General features: G+C 48.8%; 1 protein-coding gene across 2 annotated transcripts in view; it reads left to right on the top strand.

Moving 5' to 3' along the window:
- LOC144150172 (uncharacterized) overlaps positions 1-16,676 on the top strand; it is a 75,053-nt gene extending 58,377 nt beyond the window's left edge. For both annotated transcript variants that reach the window (XM_077682012.1, XM_077682013.1), the window contains 4 exons: positions 4,154-4,295; positions 9,715-9,860; positions 12,563-12,695; positions 15,267-16,676. In XM_077682012.1, the coding sequence (XP_077538138.1) occupies positions 4,154-4,295; positions 9,715-9,860; positions 12,563-12,695; positions 15,267-15,546 (701 nt within the window). In that variant the 3' untranslated portion in view covers positions 15,547-16,676. The remainder of the gene's footprint in view (positions 1-4,153; positions 4,296-9,714; positions 9,861-12,562; positions 12,696-15,266) is intronic.
- Positions 16,677-19,286: the final 2,610 nt, after the last annotated feature.

Below are 19,286 nucleotides of genomic sequence, written 5' to 3'. Positions count from 1 at the left end.
AACCTCAGGATGGGTGAATCATGCAGCGTACAAGTGCACTCTTGGCGCGTTGGCGTTTTTGCCAACGGAGATTAAACCCTTTGGGGTGGAGGTATACTGCTTTGCCGCAAAAGTCTCTTGTCTTTGAAGCAGAAGCGCTCCAGCGCGAGGCGTAAACGAGTGTCCCGGTGTTTTAGTACCGTGACTACATGAGACGACGATTACGACAACGACGGCAGAAGACGCCAACAGCCCCATCCCCGAAGGGGCTTCGCCCCTAAAAAGTGTTGGTATGGCGAAATCCGATAGACGTCGGCTTGGTAACCCGAGGAACCGATGGGTTCGTCTTTGACCATGGGAAGCGTTTTTTCCCTTCACCCACGATCAACATCATCGGCAGAGAAAGCTGTCGTTCCTGTAGTGCGTTTCTGACGCGACAGACGCCATCAGGGAGACGTCTTCACCCTTCTGCCTAAGGACGACAATAGTTTAATGTGAAGGCTTCTCGGGAATAATTTTTTGGTTGGGCAATCCCACACTGCGAGTATGTGCTACTCTGGGGGTACGCATCACTTTTCTAGGATGACCACAGCAACTTTCGGGTGTGCACGACCTAGGCCTAACGTTTTAGTTTCGGGTGTACGACGCGAATTGGTATTTGCTGCTTGACGTTCACTTTGACCATCTCGAAATGGAGCATGCGGATAGACGCCGGCCTCATAACGCGTGACCCAGTTCGATTCCGATTACGAGAAGGGTCTTTTAAAGACGGTAGTCTTTCTTGGGCTACTTAAACCCAGAAATTTTGGTCTGTCTGTATATCTGTCTGTCTGTCTGTCTGTCCGTCTGTCTGTGTGTGACTCGATTCAGCCACCCGGCTAAAGTAACACAATGCCTGCGCGATAGTCTTATATAGTCACAGCTAAATCTACCCATATAAGCCCGGTGTGATGTTCATACTTGTCAAAATTGTTGAAGAAGAACAAGACATTACGCAAATATAAGACAACAGATTAATACAGAAGTGATATTTGCAGTGTTCCCTTATAAAAAAATCATACATGCTTGATTTTTGCGAAATTAAATACTTATCAACTGCAGAAAAAAATTCACTCCGCCATCGCCTGCTGTCGCCCGCGCCATTATAGCTTCTGGCGCCATTTGGAGAAATCAACCGGAAACAGTTACGAAAGGTTCCGCTAGATAGGTTCCACGTTCTTCTTGCAACGCACGTAGAGTATAGAAACGTGCTTCTATAAACGTTGAAGTAGGGCGCCTCGATTCACGCGCGTCTTCGCCGTACGGCAGCGTTGGCATCGAGACACCCGGCCTGGAGCAGTGGAACGCGGTAAATTTAAAATAATTGAAGCAAACCTTTGGCGTCCTTACCTTGGGAGGAGCGCGACGCAAGAGGAACAAAATGAAAGGTGAGCGGGAAGGCGAAAGCAGGCATTTACTTAGCAAAAGTCAATGAAGACTATCGTCTTTTGTCGGCATTTGCAACGAAAGGAGCAGATACGCGGCCATTTTTTTTCTTTCACTGCACCCACGATCATTCATCGCCACGGTCGGAAAAAAGTTGGCTTTCCTGCAGGGAGTTTTCCCGCACAATGGCACCAGTGAGGACACTGCAGCTTCGCTTTAAAGACCGGCCCCCGTATCTGCTGGCCTCACACCAAGCGACGCCGAGAGACGATCGTCTCCTGCCGCCCTTGCCACGTTTCCTCCTCCCCCTCTATTTTTGTCCAATCCATGATGCTCTTCCCCTCCCTTTTCTCTTTTCACGCGACCAATACAAATGAGTCATTTGCGATAAGACACCACTGTATATGCTGAGTAAGGTCTGCGCGCACGGGGTGTTTTTCGAAATTTAAAATGGATCGGCTTGGGATGAAAGGGACCCAGAAACAATTTCGATAAACGCTTGCACTCTTTTATTCGCGTCTGGAAGCACTGCGAAAGCTACAGTTATCGCCAGCACGGAGCGGCACTGCGTGATTCGCTCGTCGCAGCAGACCCGCCTTCCGTTTCTCCTGTGGGTTTTGCGGCTTTCGTTTTAAAGTGGCTATCGAATGCGTTCATTGCTGCAACTGAAGGAAAAACGGCCAATAGCCGGTACACCGCTCTAATGACGTAATTCAAACGGTCGGAGAACGCCAAGACCGGGAAACAGGAAAATCTTTTGAGAAAGTTTAGAAGTGATCTGATGGGCATAGGGCAGTAACATTTGACTGACGTACTGTGCGACCCCCTAATCTAAGAACTGGATGTGTTTCTTGACTACGTTCTGCTAGAAGTTAAGATTTTTAAAAAGGTTGAAGTTTCGAATAAGTGCTGCAGAGGCCCTTCAAAATTCGGTTTTTTGGTATCGTGGTTGGTGCGTTTAGGTGCGCAATGCTTCGAGGACTACATGGGCAGCATTTGTTTTTGCGGGAATTGGTTAGAAGTTAGGGTGTTGAGAGCGTTTAGGCCAAGCTCGGATGTGTAGATGTAAAGTTAATGTTTACTGGCCGGTTTTAAAAATGGGCTGCGATTGTGTTAAGCACTCTCTTGCGGTAAAGGCCTTAGATTTGAAAGGCACAGTAAGGTTTGTTTGCTTCGTTTCTCGCAGTCTAAAAAGCAGAGATCAGATTTAAATAAAAACAGGATCAGCTTCTTCGAGTCCTGGAAGGACGAAACTGCGGATCGTTTTATTAAAATGCAACAAAGTTGGCCGATGTTACGGCGTTATAACGAATTGGCCAAAAGAGAACTTGGGGAATATTACAGGAACTCACGGAATGAGACAGACAGACAGACAGACAGACAGACAGACAGACAGACAGAAAGACATACGGACGGATGGACGGATGGACATACGGACGGATGGACGGACGGACGGACCTACAAACAGACAGACAGACAGACAGAAAACATTGCTTTGAAGCCGCTAGCCCAGTAAAGACCGTCGCCTTTACGCCGCGACGAATGTTGAAACCGCCACACCAACGAAGTTGTATCTCAATCGAAGAGAAACGACAAGAAAACAAAAATCCCACGCCGTCGCTTGTGTCACGCGCAAGCGTGAGAACGTCGTTGGCGGTCGTTCCAGTTGCGTCGTTCGCTGCTTCCGCATAGCCTTGAACCGCTATTGCGCCATCTGCGGTCGTCTGGTTCCACGCAAAGCACCGACGCCATCCTCACGGCAACCAAAGCGCGACCGTTTAATAAAAGACCCGAACGGTGCCCCCGAAGCACCGTCATGCTGCTAATAGGTAAAGGACTGGAAGGTTTCATGACTCGGTCACACGGCCGCTGCGTGCGCATTGCCTCGAGCGGTGCCTCATTAGTTTCCTGGTGTATAGGAGCACGAAGGAATGATAAAGCGCTACGGGAAAGGCAGGGAAATTAACCATGGGAAGCGTCCGGTTGGATACCTTAAGCGCATGGGAGGAAGTTATAAGCAGGAAAAGAGGGCATAGAAAATTGAGAATGAGGAGGAAGAGGGAGAGAGAAGAAGCAAGTACAAAGACAGACCTCGGACAAAAAAATCTGACAGCCCTTTCGGAAAGAAAGATGGTTGACACGCGAGGCTTTCTCCGATACAAACGCAAAGTCCGTAATCCAAACAGCTCAAGCCTAAATCTACGACGACGCTCAGCTAAGCCAATGTGACGTTACGATTTTATATTTAGTATTCGTAATTGATTCGGTTAGCTCATCGTTACCGTTGATTTGGGCTAGGGCTGACTGGATTGTGGACTTCGCATTTGTATCGGAGAAAGCTTCGAGTTTCGTCGTTGTCGTCGTCTTTCTCCTCCTCCTTCTACTCCTCCTATCATCATTATCACTATCATCATCAGCAGCAGCAGCAGGAGCAGCATGTGCCCTTTGTGGAAACCCATTGCGTAAAGTTGGCTTTCCTGCACTGCGTTTTATGTAACTACATCGCCAGGAGTGAGTAGAAGGCTTCGCTATAAAAGAGGCGTGAGACTTAGTCAGAGAATTCGCAGTTTTGACCGTTGCATGTCTTTTTCATGGTGCAGGAGACAGATCAAAGCCATTCGAAAGTGTTAACACGGACCGCAGGGAAAAGCATCTCAACGGGGAAGATTACAAAGCTCGGCAAAGCGATTCATGTTTTCGCATTCGCAACCCTAACAAGTACTTCGGCGTCTTCATTTTTACCTCGCAGGTACTGCCCGCTGTGGCGGCCCGTTAAGGGACACTCCAGAATGCGCCCCAGCGGCCCTGGACACGTGCGGCAGGGCCTTCATACCTTACTCCGAGACGACCCGGATGGCCGAGACGGAGCAGGAGCTTAAGGAGCAGTGCGCGTAAGTTCGGCCTCCTGGCTGAATCTTCCTGTCTCAACCCTAAGCGGTCTTCCTCCGTGCACGGCGCTCGAGTACACAATGCCATGATTTGAATGGCAGGCACGCTGCTTTTTAAAGCGACGCTATTAAGGCTTGCTGATGGTGACGTTGCGCCAAAAGGCACTGCAGGAAAGCCAACTTTTTCTGACGATGACGATGATCGTGGTAGAAGTGAAAGATTGTTTAAACTCGAAACTTTGTCTGGCCCATGCCTCCAAAGTCCAAAGCCAAAGTTCAAAATTCAAGTCGTTGCGCCGGAAACGCGCTACCGGAAAGCCTACTTTTTATAAAAAAAATAACATGCCCTCTGGCATAAGGTCCTACAGGTACAAGTTGGCACCCGTTTCCCGGAGGAAGTCTAGATGACAGCGGTGGTGGGGACCCAACAGCCATCGCTGAAGATCGGGCGGTCTCCCAGGATGCAGGCCTGTGCCGCGAAGGTGTCGGTATCTCGCTGCACTCAGGGAAGGGCACGCCCATAGCAGGTGATTGGTGTCAGCGTCTTCGGCAGGAGCCGTACAGAAGGGGCAGTTGTTGATAAACGGGGCATGGTATCGTGGTGGCCACGCCCGGGTTACCGCAGGAGAGAGGGCCACCCCAATTCGAAGTCTACGCAGCAGGACCTCCCCCCAGCGAGCGAGCCCACTGGAAAGGGCTGTTCCACAAGGTAGGATGAGACTGCGTGCGGCGTGACGCAGATCTTCCTTTAGTTGAAGAAATTGTTCATTTGACTCAGTTGCCAGCAAGGGCAGGGACTGTGGAACCGACGTAAGGTGACAGGAACTATCCGCCGCAATATGAGTGGTGATAGTATTACGCCGTATCCACGACAGTCGGAGAGGGCAGGGGTACGTGTCCAGTAGGTTATGAATGTCTCTTGAGACAGACGAGTTGGAGGCTACACGTCGCAAATCCCGTATGGCCACCGTTGAGCCCATGTAAATTTGTGCCGTAAAACGTCCAGGGTGTTGAAGAAGTTTTGGTAGTAGCGCTTGCAGTCCCTCCCGGATGGCTGTAAGCTTCGCCAGCATAGAAGGCCAGGTGCGGAGTGTTTCATAAGCGCAGTTTTGGTTCGCTTCTGAATGAGAGGGGCATTCAATCGCCGTACTTAAAACGCCGTCTTGGGCCCCAGCGTCCACAAATGCATCTACAACCTGGGGCTGGTTTACAGTCGCTAGTAATGGTGCGGATTGCGCGCCTGCGTAGGCGCGGATTGCGCGCCTGCGTTTCCCGTCGACCGAATCTGGAGTAGAATGAGCGGCCGGTTGTCGGTCACTTGATGGTACAGCCTGGGTGGCCTAGATACAGGGTGGGGTGGTAAGGCGGGTGGATGACGGCCCATGTAGATCGCCAGCGCCGCTCGGGGACAAAATTGTGTGTGCTGGCCAGTGGAGCGGCGTTGATGTACAAGCTCATCCAGGGTGTTAAGTTGAGGTTCTGCCTGAATAGATCGTATAGGCGTTGTTTGAGGGAGGCAGGTGATCGCCCGCATTGCAGCTCTATTAATTGCTTCAAGTCGGGCCCACTCCGCTTAGGTCAGATGCTGGAATTGAGTCTGATAGACAAGTCGAGGCACAATTATTTGCCGCACCAAGATTCGGGCCATTTTGAAGCAGGAGCCTCCAGACTTTTGTGAAATGCGTGGGATAAGGTGTAGCATGACGGGCAGATCGAAGCCACAAGGCAGCTGATCCTGATGATGAAATCTCCAATCCCAGCACGCGAAGAGAGGTTGCAGTGCGCACAGGCTGGCTGGAGAGTGGCAGCGAGATCGGTGACATCTCCAGTCTACGACGGCCCCAAGCATTGGCCACGGACAGAATGGCTGCGTTTTCGACTGAAAGCGAGAGACCAGCGTATTCACCCTATTTCTGTGTGTCAGTTAAAGCTTGTTGCAGGCTCGCCGCGACAGGTCTGGGTGGACAGTTCATACTGTAATATCGTCCGCGTACACCAGAAGGTGCAGGTCTGACATGGAGCCAAGATGCCAGGAAAGTGGCAGCATAACTACATTAACGAGGAAGGGCGAAATCACCGACCCCTGGGGCACTCCACGGAGGGGCGTAAAATGGCCATCAGTAGCTCCACCAATCCGTACTGAAAATGATCTTTTAGTCAAGAAGGTCCGGATGAAAGAGCGGACCTTTTCCGGGACAAGTAGGCTTTGGAGAACTTCCAGGAAAGCGCTGTGGCTAACGTTGTCATATGCCTTGTGGATATCCATGGCAAGCAACGTCCGCACTTTGTGAGATCGGCCGCCAAGTAGCACCATTGATCATAACTGCTCAAGTCCATCGTCTGCCCCAGACGAGGTCTGAACCCAATCTGTGCCGGGTGGTACCACCTGTAATTGTCCATCCACCACTGAAGTCGCGCAGCCAGTATTTGCTCCAACAGTTTCCACAATGTGCACATTAATGCGATTTCGCGCAAATTTGGGAGATGCTCGGGTGGTTTGCCTGACTTCGCTATAGGGACGATATCTGCCCGGAGCCATGACTCAGGTATTTGGCCCGAGAGCCACAGCTCATTGATGGAATCGAGGAGACGGCTCAGGGCTGAATCGTCGAGGTTGTTGTAAACCTGGTACGTAACGCCGTCTGGGCCGGGAGATGACCGAAGTTTCGCCTGGACGCGCAACTCTGCTCCCCTACGAGAGCTATATACAGGAATTCTAAAGCTTTCTACATTGGAGCGCGCCTAACATTTTCGAAAATAAACAATATCAAGCATGTTGAAGACTTTTGTTAGAATAGACTGTTCTACTAGTTCTACTAAGAAGCGACACGAGACCTCCGGAGATACCCTCGTAAGGAAACAAAACTGGCCGGTGTACAGCTGGTGGTGTTCAAGGTCGATTGGAAGCGCTTTCCTCGTCTGAAGTGATATCTGAAGACTTGGTGTTGTCTTTCGACTTTCAGCTGAAGCTGTTCTCGCAAAAGTAAAGCGTGGGTGAAGTGGAATCACGAGCGGTGTGCTTTTGTCGAGCAACAGTAGCAGGTGATGGCGGTGCAAACGCAATCGGCCTGGGGCCCTATTCTCGACTGCACAAATTGTCGGCGATTCGCCCATGTTTGTTTTTGCGTAAGCACGACGTAAGCAATCAGTGACGTGCAGCACCTATAGCCATGACGACATGCAGTGTAATTTGACGAGTCACTCATAGAGATCGCTACCAAGGTATCAAATATTGCGCAAGAAAGGTATAGAAACACTTGGCATGTACTACAAAAATTAAGACGGTAGCTGAGGCTGACAATAAAAACACATTTCTGGAGGTCAAATTTGGCGTCAACACCACAAGGCGATCGAGTAACGCTGATCCAAAAGCGAGCGAAAGGTGGATGTCGAGCTAAATAACATCACACAATGTTTTTACCGTATCTATTTATTTCTTTCAATCGCTTTTATCAGCATAGGTGGGCTCTCTGCTTCAATGCAAGCTTTGTTACTTTCCCTGCCGCCACCGCCGCCAGGCCATCGTCTGCTGCTATTTTACAAGTTTATGGCGTGATCGCAGAAAAAGACGGCCGCGACCATCGCTTCTATGACACATAAGAGCAGCGAAGCGTTACGCCTGATAACTGCGGGGCGCACCGATGTCGCCGATTCACTCATTCGTCAAGCTCGACTTCAATCTGCGCTGTAATGAACCAAATAGTCACTTTTCTTTGTTATTTTTCTCTTGAGTTCGATCATGTGACCCAACAGTTTACTAGGACCAGTGCGGACAAATGCCATGCATTGGGTTCTCGTTGTCATGGAGAGGCTTGTACTGCCCTCTTATGTTGCCGTTACGCCAAACAAATAATTTTTATTTTATTGGCAAACATAAAAGCAAAATACTGCACGTTATTTGTATGCTCCATGATCGGTGACTTGGAAGCAGTTGAAACTATAATTTGTTTCGGTAGGAAACATGCTTTAAACAGCGCGCATGCGAAACTGCGCCTGCTGCAAATTGCCGCACATTTCGCGGCGCCGTAAGCCGGGGCAATTTTTTGCGCTATTTTGCTTGTATTTTGCGACTAAAACAGCCACCATTTTCAAGCTCTTACGTAGCATTACGTCACTTTTACGCAGGCTGAAGTTGCCAATGCATCACGTAATCGTTCCCGCCAACTGTTTAAATTACGTCCGCCTTCTCAGATAATCACAGAGGGGGTGTGTATTACAAGGAGTTTGTTGTTGAATAGCAAAGACAGGCTTACGTTGTCATGTCCGCTGCATTTAGTCTGGTTTTTCATTGCCGGCCAAAAATTATGCGCCTTTAGTAACGAGAAATAAGGCAAACTTTAGAACTGGTGTCCGTAAACGACATGAAACGTCAAAATGACGACAGCACACACAACCGCTTTGTCAACCGGAAGCACGTGACCAAAATTGAAAGCCAATCAGAAAAGACTTCCGGCAAATTGCCAGAATTGCCGGCAATTTCTGCAGTGGAGAATAGTGCCCCTGAAGTTGGATATCAGCGTAGTAGTGCCAATAATGAATTTCGCAGCGCAAGAACAAAACCGAAAATGCCAGTCATACTTGTTAAACCCGCGAGTGACCTTCAGAAATAAGCTTTGGCAGAGTACAGCTACCATTTCTTCGAATCAAAGATCGCTAGTGAATAGCTGGTGTCATTTTCAGGTAATTATCACCTCTAAGTGTGCTGCCGGATTACTAAGCTGACAACATTATTTGGTACGTGACTTGCTAGGAGCCTTTCGATAAAAAAAAAATTACACCAACTTCCCGTGGGGAACCCTGATGAGGATGCGAAGCATCGTGGCGGTTCCGTTTGGTTGCATTGTGTTGCCGTTATGTTGAGTGATCTGGTTTTTACTAGCGCCAGAGGGAATTCCGCGTCCGGGTCCACACCGGTGGCAAAGGCACGCAAGTGCTGTTGTGTTACGGTGAGTAGGCGGTGGTTCTCGAGGCGCCGAAATTCGTCCATCATGTTCTTGTCGATGTTGTCTCTGTGGTAGAATCGGTAGTCTCCGTCAGCTTTGGTGAGGTAAAGGTTGTTGACATTGGTGCACCGGCTGAGAGCAATGTACACGCCCTCCTCTTCGCAGCTTTGTCTTCTCGTTCTTCGTCTTCGGCGGTTCCCCTACGGGAAGATGACGACGGTGGTTGAACGCGAACCTGTCTCGTGATGGATTCTTTGGTTGGCCAATCCCTAGGGGCATCCTTCCACAATCAGCATCAGAGGCGCTGCGGACGGGGCTGGTTGAGCTGCAAGGCGCGTGGCATATCGCAAGGGAATATCGCAATCATCATCGAATTTTTTCCTTGCTTAACCCCACCTTGTCGCTCGTGCCACCCTCGCCTTCCCACGCCCTTACATATTACTGTTTGTGTATACAACTTCCGTTGCGCGTCTTCACAGGTTGCACTTCAAGCAGCTACGCTGTGCCAAGAACTACACTACGGAGTGCGTGACGGGTTTACCCCGCGTGGCCGCGCTGCTGGCGCTGGACGCTGCCGACGAAAACATCGAGGCTGTCTGCACTCCCGGAACGGAGCTGCACATGAGTAAGCCGACCATATGCCTTTCAAGGGGGAGTGAAGACAACATGAAAGTTTGGTTCATTAGGAAGACTGCTTTGTCTCAGGAACAATGTCAATTTTATCGTGGACTGTGGAGAAATAGTGTATATATAGGCAAAACAGATGGAGCTACTGGCCCTTTCTGGCGATTTCTTCATGATGTCGCAAAATCCTTTTGTGCGATTGGCGGATCGCCAAAAAACGTGAGGGTGTGATTTATTTATTTATTTTTCTACGTATTATTTATTTATTTATTTATTTATTTATTTACTCTCAGCATCGAGTACAAAGTTTGGTAAACAAAAGAGCAGCAGTTAGTGGGGCCCCTAGTTTTATTTAATGTTACTAGAATGCTAACGTTCGGTTAATACAGTGATAACTGCGTTTTAGTGCTGCCCATATTACGTCACCTCTGTGCGGGACACGTCCCTGTGGCACGAAATTGAAAAGTTCTTCAACATTTCCTGCATTTTCTCAATTAAATAACGCCGTTCGTGGCTGCGGTGGAAATGAGTGAGAAGAGCTAGCTCTTTCAAATTGTGCAAACTCGGATTTCGTCTCACTGGCCCCTTTAAGGCAAAGTAACCTTTTGTTGGGGCACTGCCAATTAAACTTCCTTCCATGATCGAAAAAAGTACCTCATTATACAAAAGTGAAAACATAAGAAATTCCACTTGTCGCGTCTTTTGCGACAAGGTTACGGCGAAGGCAGAAAAACCACCGAAAAAAACTTATTTGGAAGGTTTCTTTGACTTCGACTACTTCAAAAAGGATGATCCGGTGCACATTCTATACACCCCCATTTTTCTGTAGCGCTGTGATTCTCTGTTTGTCCTTGCTCTCTGGGACCCGTATCCATCGCTTCATGTTCTCACAACTACTAATTGGCGTCCAGATCTATTACAACGGCATTTTAGGGCGCAGCCCTCTGGCAACCTTTACCTGCCTTTCGCGGCGTAGGCGGCAGCGTAACCGAGTGACCGAACGCAGTAACTACGGCAGAAAGAAAGCCGCGAAAAGCGTTCGGAGAAGGGTGCGGGGGAGGGCTGCACGCGCGGCTATGGCGTCATATTCTCACTTCCTCCACCTCACTCTTGTTTCGTGCATCGCCGCCTATGAGCGCCCTCCGTGCCCTTCCCTTCCCCAGACGCTGTTACGTACGCCGCTAATCCTAACCACGTGAATTTGCGCGGGAGATTCAAGCACGATTTGCAGCAACATGCTCTATGCTTCCCCTGCCTGGCTAATCTGAACCACGTGGCATTTGCGCGGGAGGTTCAAACGACTTGCAACAACACGCTGGCCGGCGGTGGCGACGCGCTGCGAGATATCAGCAGAGTAGCGCGCGCCGCCATGCGTTCGCTATTCCCGCGATTACTTCCCGAGATTGAGAAGATATGCGCCGTGACGGATAAGACTGCAGCTCGCGCTGAGCCCAAATTTCGCACTAGGCAGTGTGGTAATCATCAGTGCATCTTTTTCCACGTTTAAATGTTTTCACCTTGATTGCGGGAGGGGAGAGATATTTAATTAAGGACCAGTGATCTTTATTCAATAATCCATGGTTACATTACTTACACACCTAATTGCTCAAACGTTGTTGCCAACAAAACCGAGATCTCCCCCGGCCGTAAACCCTCCCGCAAGTAATGGGAGAGTGAGCTAACTGGCGAAAACGGCGATGACGCCCGGCCGCATTAGCTGAGTTTTGGGCTAAAGACTCCAACGACGAATATGATGTGTTCGCGTCACCAATAGATGGGGCACTTCGGCCAAACGCATCTACAAACGACCTAAAGGTATACCGCTGCGTGCTTTATAAGATGATGGTATAGTACTGTACTCCTTCGTGATCGATGAGTGCCCTGTCGTATCTAAAATCGTTCATTTCTGGCGATTTTCAAATAACCGTTTAGATACCGTGGCAGCCCGGTTTCACGCGTGTGCTGTGTTACGCAGGTATGTGATGAGAGCTTTTCGGTCGACCAGCTGGTCTATGGAGAAATGCATTAGTTTTTGACAGGACGCTTTCGGTCTCACTAATAAAGCTTTCGCTTTAAAAGTTGCGGCAGGAAGGCAATGCCACTGCAAACGTGACGACTGAAGGGGCTCGAGAGCTATAGGCACGGTTGGAATGGTGTGCGGGGGACGCGGGTGTTGGGGGCTTCTGAAGCCAAAGCAATGCGTTCGCGTAGGGCCGAGCGTCAGGTTCGCGAGGGAAAGGGACGAGACGCTCACGCATTCCTAAACGTCGACCAATGGATTTTAAATTAACGTTAAGTTTTCTCTTTGTCTTTCACCCTCTCCCTCTCTTTCTTGGTGGTTGTGCAATGTAGTTCTACGCAGTTCGCATAGAAGATAAATCCTTGTCTTTTGTGCAGTAGTAAATTTGAAGGATGATTCCGAAGCTTCCTGACGAACCCTAGACGAACCCTAGAAAATTTACTTTTCAGCAATTGCGAAAAAGTCACCAATATGAAGTTAACTAGTTGAGTTTGCATTTGTAGCAAGGAATCACTGAGCGCGAAATCTCACCTTGATGAATGGGTTCCACAAGGTTCATTGAACGGCACCTAATGTCCAAACTTCCCACCCATGAAACCTGCCGCCTATCGATTTTAGCTCCCATTTCAGCTGTGTTAAAAATGACCCTAAGGGAGTTTTTTTGTCAATGTTTCATATTTCAGTGTATAAAAATTCCATCAGGTGCCTGAACAAGGTCGGAACTAAGATGAACTCCTGCATCCGCGATCTGGTGTTGGACCTGAGCACTGCTGCAGAAAAGGCACCCCTCGAGAACCAGGTGGCGTACGGATGCTGGTGAGCATAATGTCGATTGGTGTCTTACCTGCATGGGCTCCTTCTACACTAGCGGCCTCTGCTGCCTTGCATCCCTGCTGGACTCCGTCGGGAGCTGTAGCACACGCCACAAGAACCCGCTGGAATGCCGCCCAACCTCGTTAACATACCTATAAATTTACATTTTTCAGTCCAGACCGGTTCACCTTCACTAAGTGGAGGACCGGCAATTTCTCGGCGTCACACGCATCATGCAGTGGCTACACTGGCGGCTGCTTGCCTATTGCCAACACAAGCCCTTCTTGAGCTCGTGCTGGCAGTAGGCTGGGCCACGGCCGCTCGATGGGAACTAGGTCCACCGCCGCTCGATAGTTCCCATCGAGCGGCCGTGGCTGGACAATCAATGTGTTATTCAAATTGCGGACGGTCACGTGACTACACAGTTGGAGACACTGGCGCTTCCGCAATGAAAAATTATACTGCAAACGAGCCGATTGGATACGCGATAAAAATAAAAACAAAACTGGGAGTGTTCATACCGTGTTTTTAGACTGAAGATTCAAGAACTTCTTCCACCAATTTTTTGAGCTTCTCTCAACATTTGGAATGATATTAAAACGTAGCAAGCAAGCACATCTGGCCGTACATCAGGTGCACACGAAGTGTGCAAGCCGAATAGTACTGCTCTGTGCAAATAAGATACAGTAACTGCGAAAGGTACTGGGACAGTTTTTCTGCTTTGAAGGTGTTTCCCGTATCTGGGAATTGTCTGCACGCGTGATTGACAGCACAGAGTTCTCCAGAATAAACAGCGTCAGCGGATGAACAAACCCTTGAAGGCGGGTCATTGACGATAAATTTAAATGCAATTTGCCATAGTTGCCTCCGTCGTCCTCGTGCATGGTTCCGCAACATAACAACGCATAACTATGGATCGGTGGTACCCTGCTCAGTGACGACTGGCTACCAATTTCAACGTCAGTCGAAATCGCACCACAGCTGCGCGGAAAGCGGCGCACACCCTCAGGGGTGATCTGGCATTTCATCCTCAATTCACATACACAAAGCGAAAAATGACGATCGGGGTGCCATGCACCACCTTTTTGTTAAAGGCACTCTGCAATACTTCCGACAATTGCTCTCACTCTTTCCTTCGCGTCTGTAAGCACTGCGAAAGCTATATAGTTATCGCCAGCATGGAGCGGCACCGCGTGATTTACTCGTCGCAGCAGATTTGCTTTCCGTATCTGCCTTCCTTTTGTGGCTTTCTTTTTAAAGTTGCTATCGAATGCCTTTATTGCTGCAACTGAAGGAAATACGGCCAATAGCCACCCCACCGCTGTAATGCCGTCATTACAGCACTCGAAGAACGGCAAAACCTGGAACGAGAGAATATTTTCTTGAGCAGGTTTCAAAGTTATCTTATGGGCACAGAGTAGTGATTTTGGGATACCTTGGAACAACCTATTTTAAGTACTGCATCTTTTTGTTGACTACGTTATGAAAGCATTTAAAGGAACACTGAAGGCAACCGTAGTGTTGGTATCAAACGAAAGTCTGACACTCCCATAGCCGTTTTAGCGTCAATTCGGGGCCGAAAGATGCCTTTATAGCTTAAAAATCGCGAATCAAACGCTGATTAAACGGGACGAAATTTGCGTCATGATAAACTGGAAGCAAGCGAGGCAGCGGTGATGTATAGCGGTACAGAGGTAACCGAATTCAACGTTACCACCTACTGAGCGGTTTGGTAAGTATCGGTCAAATCAGTCGTGCTTTCACGAACTCCTGCGTCCTTTGCAGCTCCCGGCCACTAAGCGAAATGTTCCCTATTATCTTTTTGTCCTAAGCAATATATATGGTCGTTTTAAGGCCCCGCGGATGTTGGCGTACCACTTCATCGAGAAGTGGTACCGCCATCCTGTCCGCCATACAGGGTGGAGACATGTATACGCTAGCGCCACCATTTTGGGTCACTCACTCGCCGCCGCAGGTCATTGTATCAAAACCGCGCTAAAATTATCGCCGCAACGCGGTTTACTGGCGAAGTTTTAATCACCTTATCTGTTTCCCATTGCTGGGTCTTGTGGGAAACGAAAAAGACAACGCGTTGAACACTTCGATTCAATGGCGGCGGCACGGCACCGTTCAAAGGGTGTCTCCATTAGATAATATGCCTCCACACTGTACGGTGGCGCTGGTATCGAGGTGCCCTACCAAGTATGGACGGGTAGCGCCATCCTGCGGCAGCCAACAAAGACGTTACAAACGCCGGACGACCTAAGCACTTCCGGCCCCAGTTTCGTTGCGCGGTATAGCCAGTGGCGGCGGCACCCGCCTTCAAGTTATCCCTATTTTCTCCATTATTTTTTTTAAAGAAACTACGCCTAAGAGTGGTGTATTCGAGTTCTTGGTGAGCTAATATACCGATCTAAAGCAACTTGTATTTTGACTTCAGTGTCTTTTTAAGATGTAGAAAAAAGCTGAAAAAAGTTTTGCAGGGTCCCTTTCAAGTGTTTCACCCGAACTCGATATCAAGCATGCATGTGCACCCGCACACCTGACAAGACCCTTCCGTCGTTTGCCTTACAGCTTCTACTACGCCCTGCTGGGTTGCTACAGCAACGCCCTGGTCAACTGCAACGGGACCCAGGCTCACCAGCTGGTGGCCACCCTGGCCGAGAACGTGTTCGGCCAGACCCTGGGACTTGTCTGCGGAGTGTACACCCGGGGATCGCCCTCGTGCGAGGCGCTCCCCGCCCTGGACCGGGTCGACCCCTCCGAACTCAAAACGGACAGCTTCATCCTGCCTCTGGTCACACTAGCAAACAGACTCAAGTACTCCAGGGTTGTCCGCGTGCAGCACGTTTGAGACCCCGGTAGTAGCAAATAGGTCGTGTTTGTAAACAACGAGGGGAATCGGCAGGCGTGCGCATCCATAACGCCTACACGTTTTCGGCCGCTGGTTTTTGGACGACGCGTCGCTGCGGCTGGCATCGCCGGAACACCTCCCCTGTTTCATCCGTCCTTATTTCGACGGCAGGTCGTTTAAGAGTGCATCACCTGTTGCTCTTAAGCAGGCCTAGTGAAGTTTTGTGGCTAACTACTTTATAGCTGAAGTATTTGCTTCTGTAACGGTTACAGTTTACCACATGTGACGGCAATCATTACCGATGCCAGCGCTAATGCAGCGATGCTGTTGCCTTGGTGGCAGTATAAATGTACGTTAAAATAGCGGTGCGGTTGCAAATCTGCATAGGCACACCGGGGATAAAGTCGGTAGCGGCTGCTGCCAAATTTGAAAATTCTGTTCATTGGAAGAGGGACAGTTTCACCATTTTTATTTTAGCGAGAACCAGTAAAAAAAAAAAAAAAAAGCACCGATATGAAATGGTGAGCCCAAACCACATATCTTTAACGCCGCAAAACATAGTTCTGAAATAAGTCTAGAATTGAGAACTGAGCATTCTAATGTATCGGGAAGAACAATAAAGTTCCTAAGAGAGGAAGGGGAACGTAAGCGTAGAACTTGGTTTGTCGTGGTAATGTACTGAACGGTCTGTAAACGGCAGGCTACAGTAAAAAAACTGGCCCACGCATGCGCTGATGTTCAAACAATTATGTTTATTGCTCGGCGCAATGAAAATGTACTCCGAACAACAACAACAAACAAAAAAAAAACACATGTGGGCATTAACAACGTAAAATCACGTCACAGTCACTGAAAAGTAAAATCACGTCACAACGTAAAGTCACGTCACAGTAGCAGAATAGTTTATTATCATCTTTGACTCAAGTGTACCATCTGGGAATTCCAGAGGCGGGCATATAAGCAGAAGACGTCGTTTTTTTGCAAGACGTGAAAAAACGCGAGAACAGAATCACTGGTTTTTCTGCGTATCGAGGAGTTTTCAGCAGTGAACGCACCCGGTGCTGACTATTTTCCCTGAAATGTTTTCCCGCATATTGCCCGCAGCAATAAACATCATCAGCGAACAGCCAGCGCTCGTCTCTGTTGGTTCATCAACTCTCCTCCTCCGCGTGCTGCTGTTAAATTCTACAATGATAACTTCATTGCCACACGCGATGACACAACATAGCGCGGAAGTCGTTCCCGCATTTAGGTTCTTTGAGTGCACAAATGCGTATATCTGTGACTTCAAATAAATGGTGAAGTGGGGCGAACAAATGTTTGAGCGTAAATATGCGTGAAGAAAATGCGGGCAGAATTAAACGGCGATGACAGTCTTTAAATGCATTTTTTGGGCTTGGGCAAATGCTCGCTGAACACCTTAAGTTTCGGAGGACAAGGCTTCCTGTATGATTATAGGGAAAAAAAATCCTTCTTTGCGAGTGGGAGTAACGCGACTGCGAGTGGTTGGAGTGCACTTTGCATTATCACGAAAGTTTGCTTCACCGTCATAATACCCATTTAGCTGTGAAGCACTCTTTACAGGAATATTTGTGACGGATGAATCGGTGGAAGGGGATATATAGCCTCATAGCTCGTTAGCCTGAGAGCACAAAGCTGAGGGAGTTAAAGAATGATCCGTATTACAAAAAAAAAAATCAATTGAATATATGCGCTGGTGAATCTTTAAAAAACCGTGAGCATTTCGTCGCCAACTCCCTCCCGAAATTGCGGGTCTGCCCGACGCACATGTCTCGCTCTGGCTCCTTGTTTTGCAATCATGCACTGGCCGCGCATTCTGTTCTACGTGCAAGCGAAGGACGGAGTGTAATCCGTCGAGTCGGCGCAGAGGCAGGTGGGGCGCTGCGCTTAGACTAGACGTCTCCATGGCACCGCCCGCAGTGTTGAGAAGGTAGCTTTCTCCTTTATTGAAGGCAGCTCTTTCTACGTGCTCTCTCCACTCTGAGAGAAAGAGAGAATGCTCTCTAAACATACTGATTAGGTCTGTCCAGGAGAGAGCCTATCATGCTACGTCAGGTGAAAAATGAGGCGAGTGAAAAAAAGGAAAACGAAAAATAAAGACAGAAGGAAAGAAAAAAAGAATGAAAGGAAGGAAAGATGAAAGAAAGAAAAAAGTAATGAACACCATTGAGGTCTGGAGAGATTTGAGTAGTTCGGTGTAAAAAAGCAATGGTAAAATTCAGTAAACCCTCGTTAACTCGAACTCGCATATCTCGAAATCTCGGTTTTAAGTCGAAACTTTTTTTCGCCGTGCATTAACCTCCCATAGGGGCTATGTATTTGCCCCCACTTATCTCGAAACGTTTTTCGGAGGGGACACCGGATATCTCGAAATCTTGACCGGGAGGGCAGAAGGCAAAATCCACTCCCAACAGGAAACGAGGGCTCCGTGCGAACGCTTAGCTCTTAATATAATGCCGAACGCGGTCGTGAAGGGCGAATTTGAAATTCCCGCGGACGCAGCCGTTTCCTATCCGCCTTGTCAAGGAAGTGTGGGAGTCGGACGGCGATATCGTTGAGATGGCCGTGAACGACGCAGATGACAATGCAGACGAGAAGAGCCTCGAGAAGTGTCTACGACGAGAGACACGTAACGTGCTGCGCTTGCTCCGCAACAAGGTCTTATGCGGCGGTGGCGACCAATGGCTCATGCGATGTGTTAAGCAACTGGAGAACGCCTTCCTCGGACCGAACGCGAACGCGAAGCAGGCGAGCATCACGCAGTTTTTTTATCCTCCGTAATAATTTTTTTTCACTGCGAATTCTTGTGCGTTTACTACGGTAGCTCTCTCGGGCAGTGGAGCTTTTCCTGGCAGCACTGGCTTTTCTTTTACAGTGACATGGCAAACATTTTCGGCGTTTTGCTTTTAACTCGAAATACCGCTTATCTCGAACTTTTTCCCGGATTTGATGGCTTCGAGTTAACGAGGCATTACTGACCACTCGAGGTAAATGTTCAAGTTTTAACTCTAACAACGTTCTGACTGCATTGTTCTATGCTCTTCTATTGCTTCCTCTATTGACAGATAAACGCGGCTGCGCGGAGCGACGCGATAATATTGCCCACAGGCCCCGCGTCTACTACTCTCGAAATAAAAAAAAACTTCTCGCTGTAGGGTTTATAGTTCTCGAGACGTGGTGAAACGTTTGCGCTCGTTTACCGGGTGTATGCTGCGAATACGACATTTCTACCCCTGCCAGGTTTTTGGTTCCGTACTACCGCTACGAGGCTATTAACTTCGCGTGCGAAGTTTATGCCGTGAACGCGGTAAGCCCTCAGTGCGCCGTCTACACATTGCCTCCGCTCAGCCAGGAGCCACTGAGAGACACACCAGGCTAGTGCAGATAATTCTTGCGCTGGAAGTGGGAATTCGCGTTTCACCGATCGCGTGTGAACAGATGTGGGCACAACGTTGAATAAAAGTTAGGATTTTCCTAGCGAAGTTACGCCTAAATGATACAAGACGGCGAATGATTACAAAATGTTCCCTTGACAAAACGCAACCCGTATACTACACGTCAGCAGGTCACCCATACCAGATTAATTAAAACAGAACTTACCGGAACTGGAAAATGTTTTTATGGTTATCAGGCGTGGGAAGGACTAACGATAATGGAAATTGTGTGTCCGAAGGACTTCCTAAATGTTAATTTCGTTCGGTTGCACGGCCAGTGGCATT

This window comes from Haemaphysalis longicornis, unplaced genomic scaffold (assembly GCF_048455015.1).
Source record: "Haemaphysalis longicornis isolate Haplotype H1 unplaced genomic scaffold, Haemaphysalis longicornis Haplotype H1 scaffold_8, whole genome shotgun sequence".
NCBI classification, from domain to species: domain Eukaryota; kingdom Metazoa; phylum Arthropoda; class Arachnida; order Ixodida; family Ixodidae; genus Haemaphysalis; species Haemaphysalis longicornis.
Note: the sequence above shows the minus strand (reverse complement) of the source record. Positions and strands in the feature narration are given on the sequence as shown.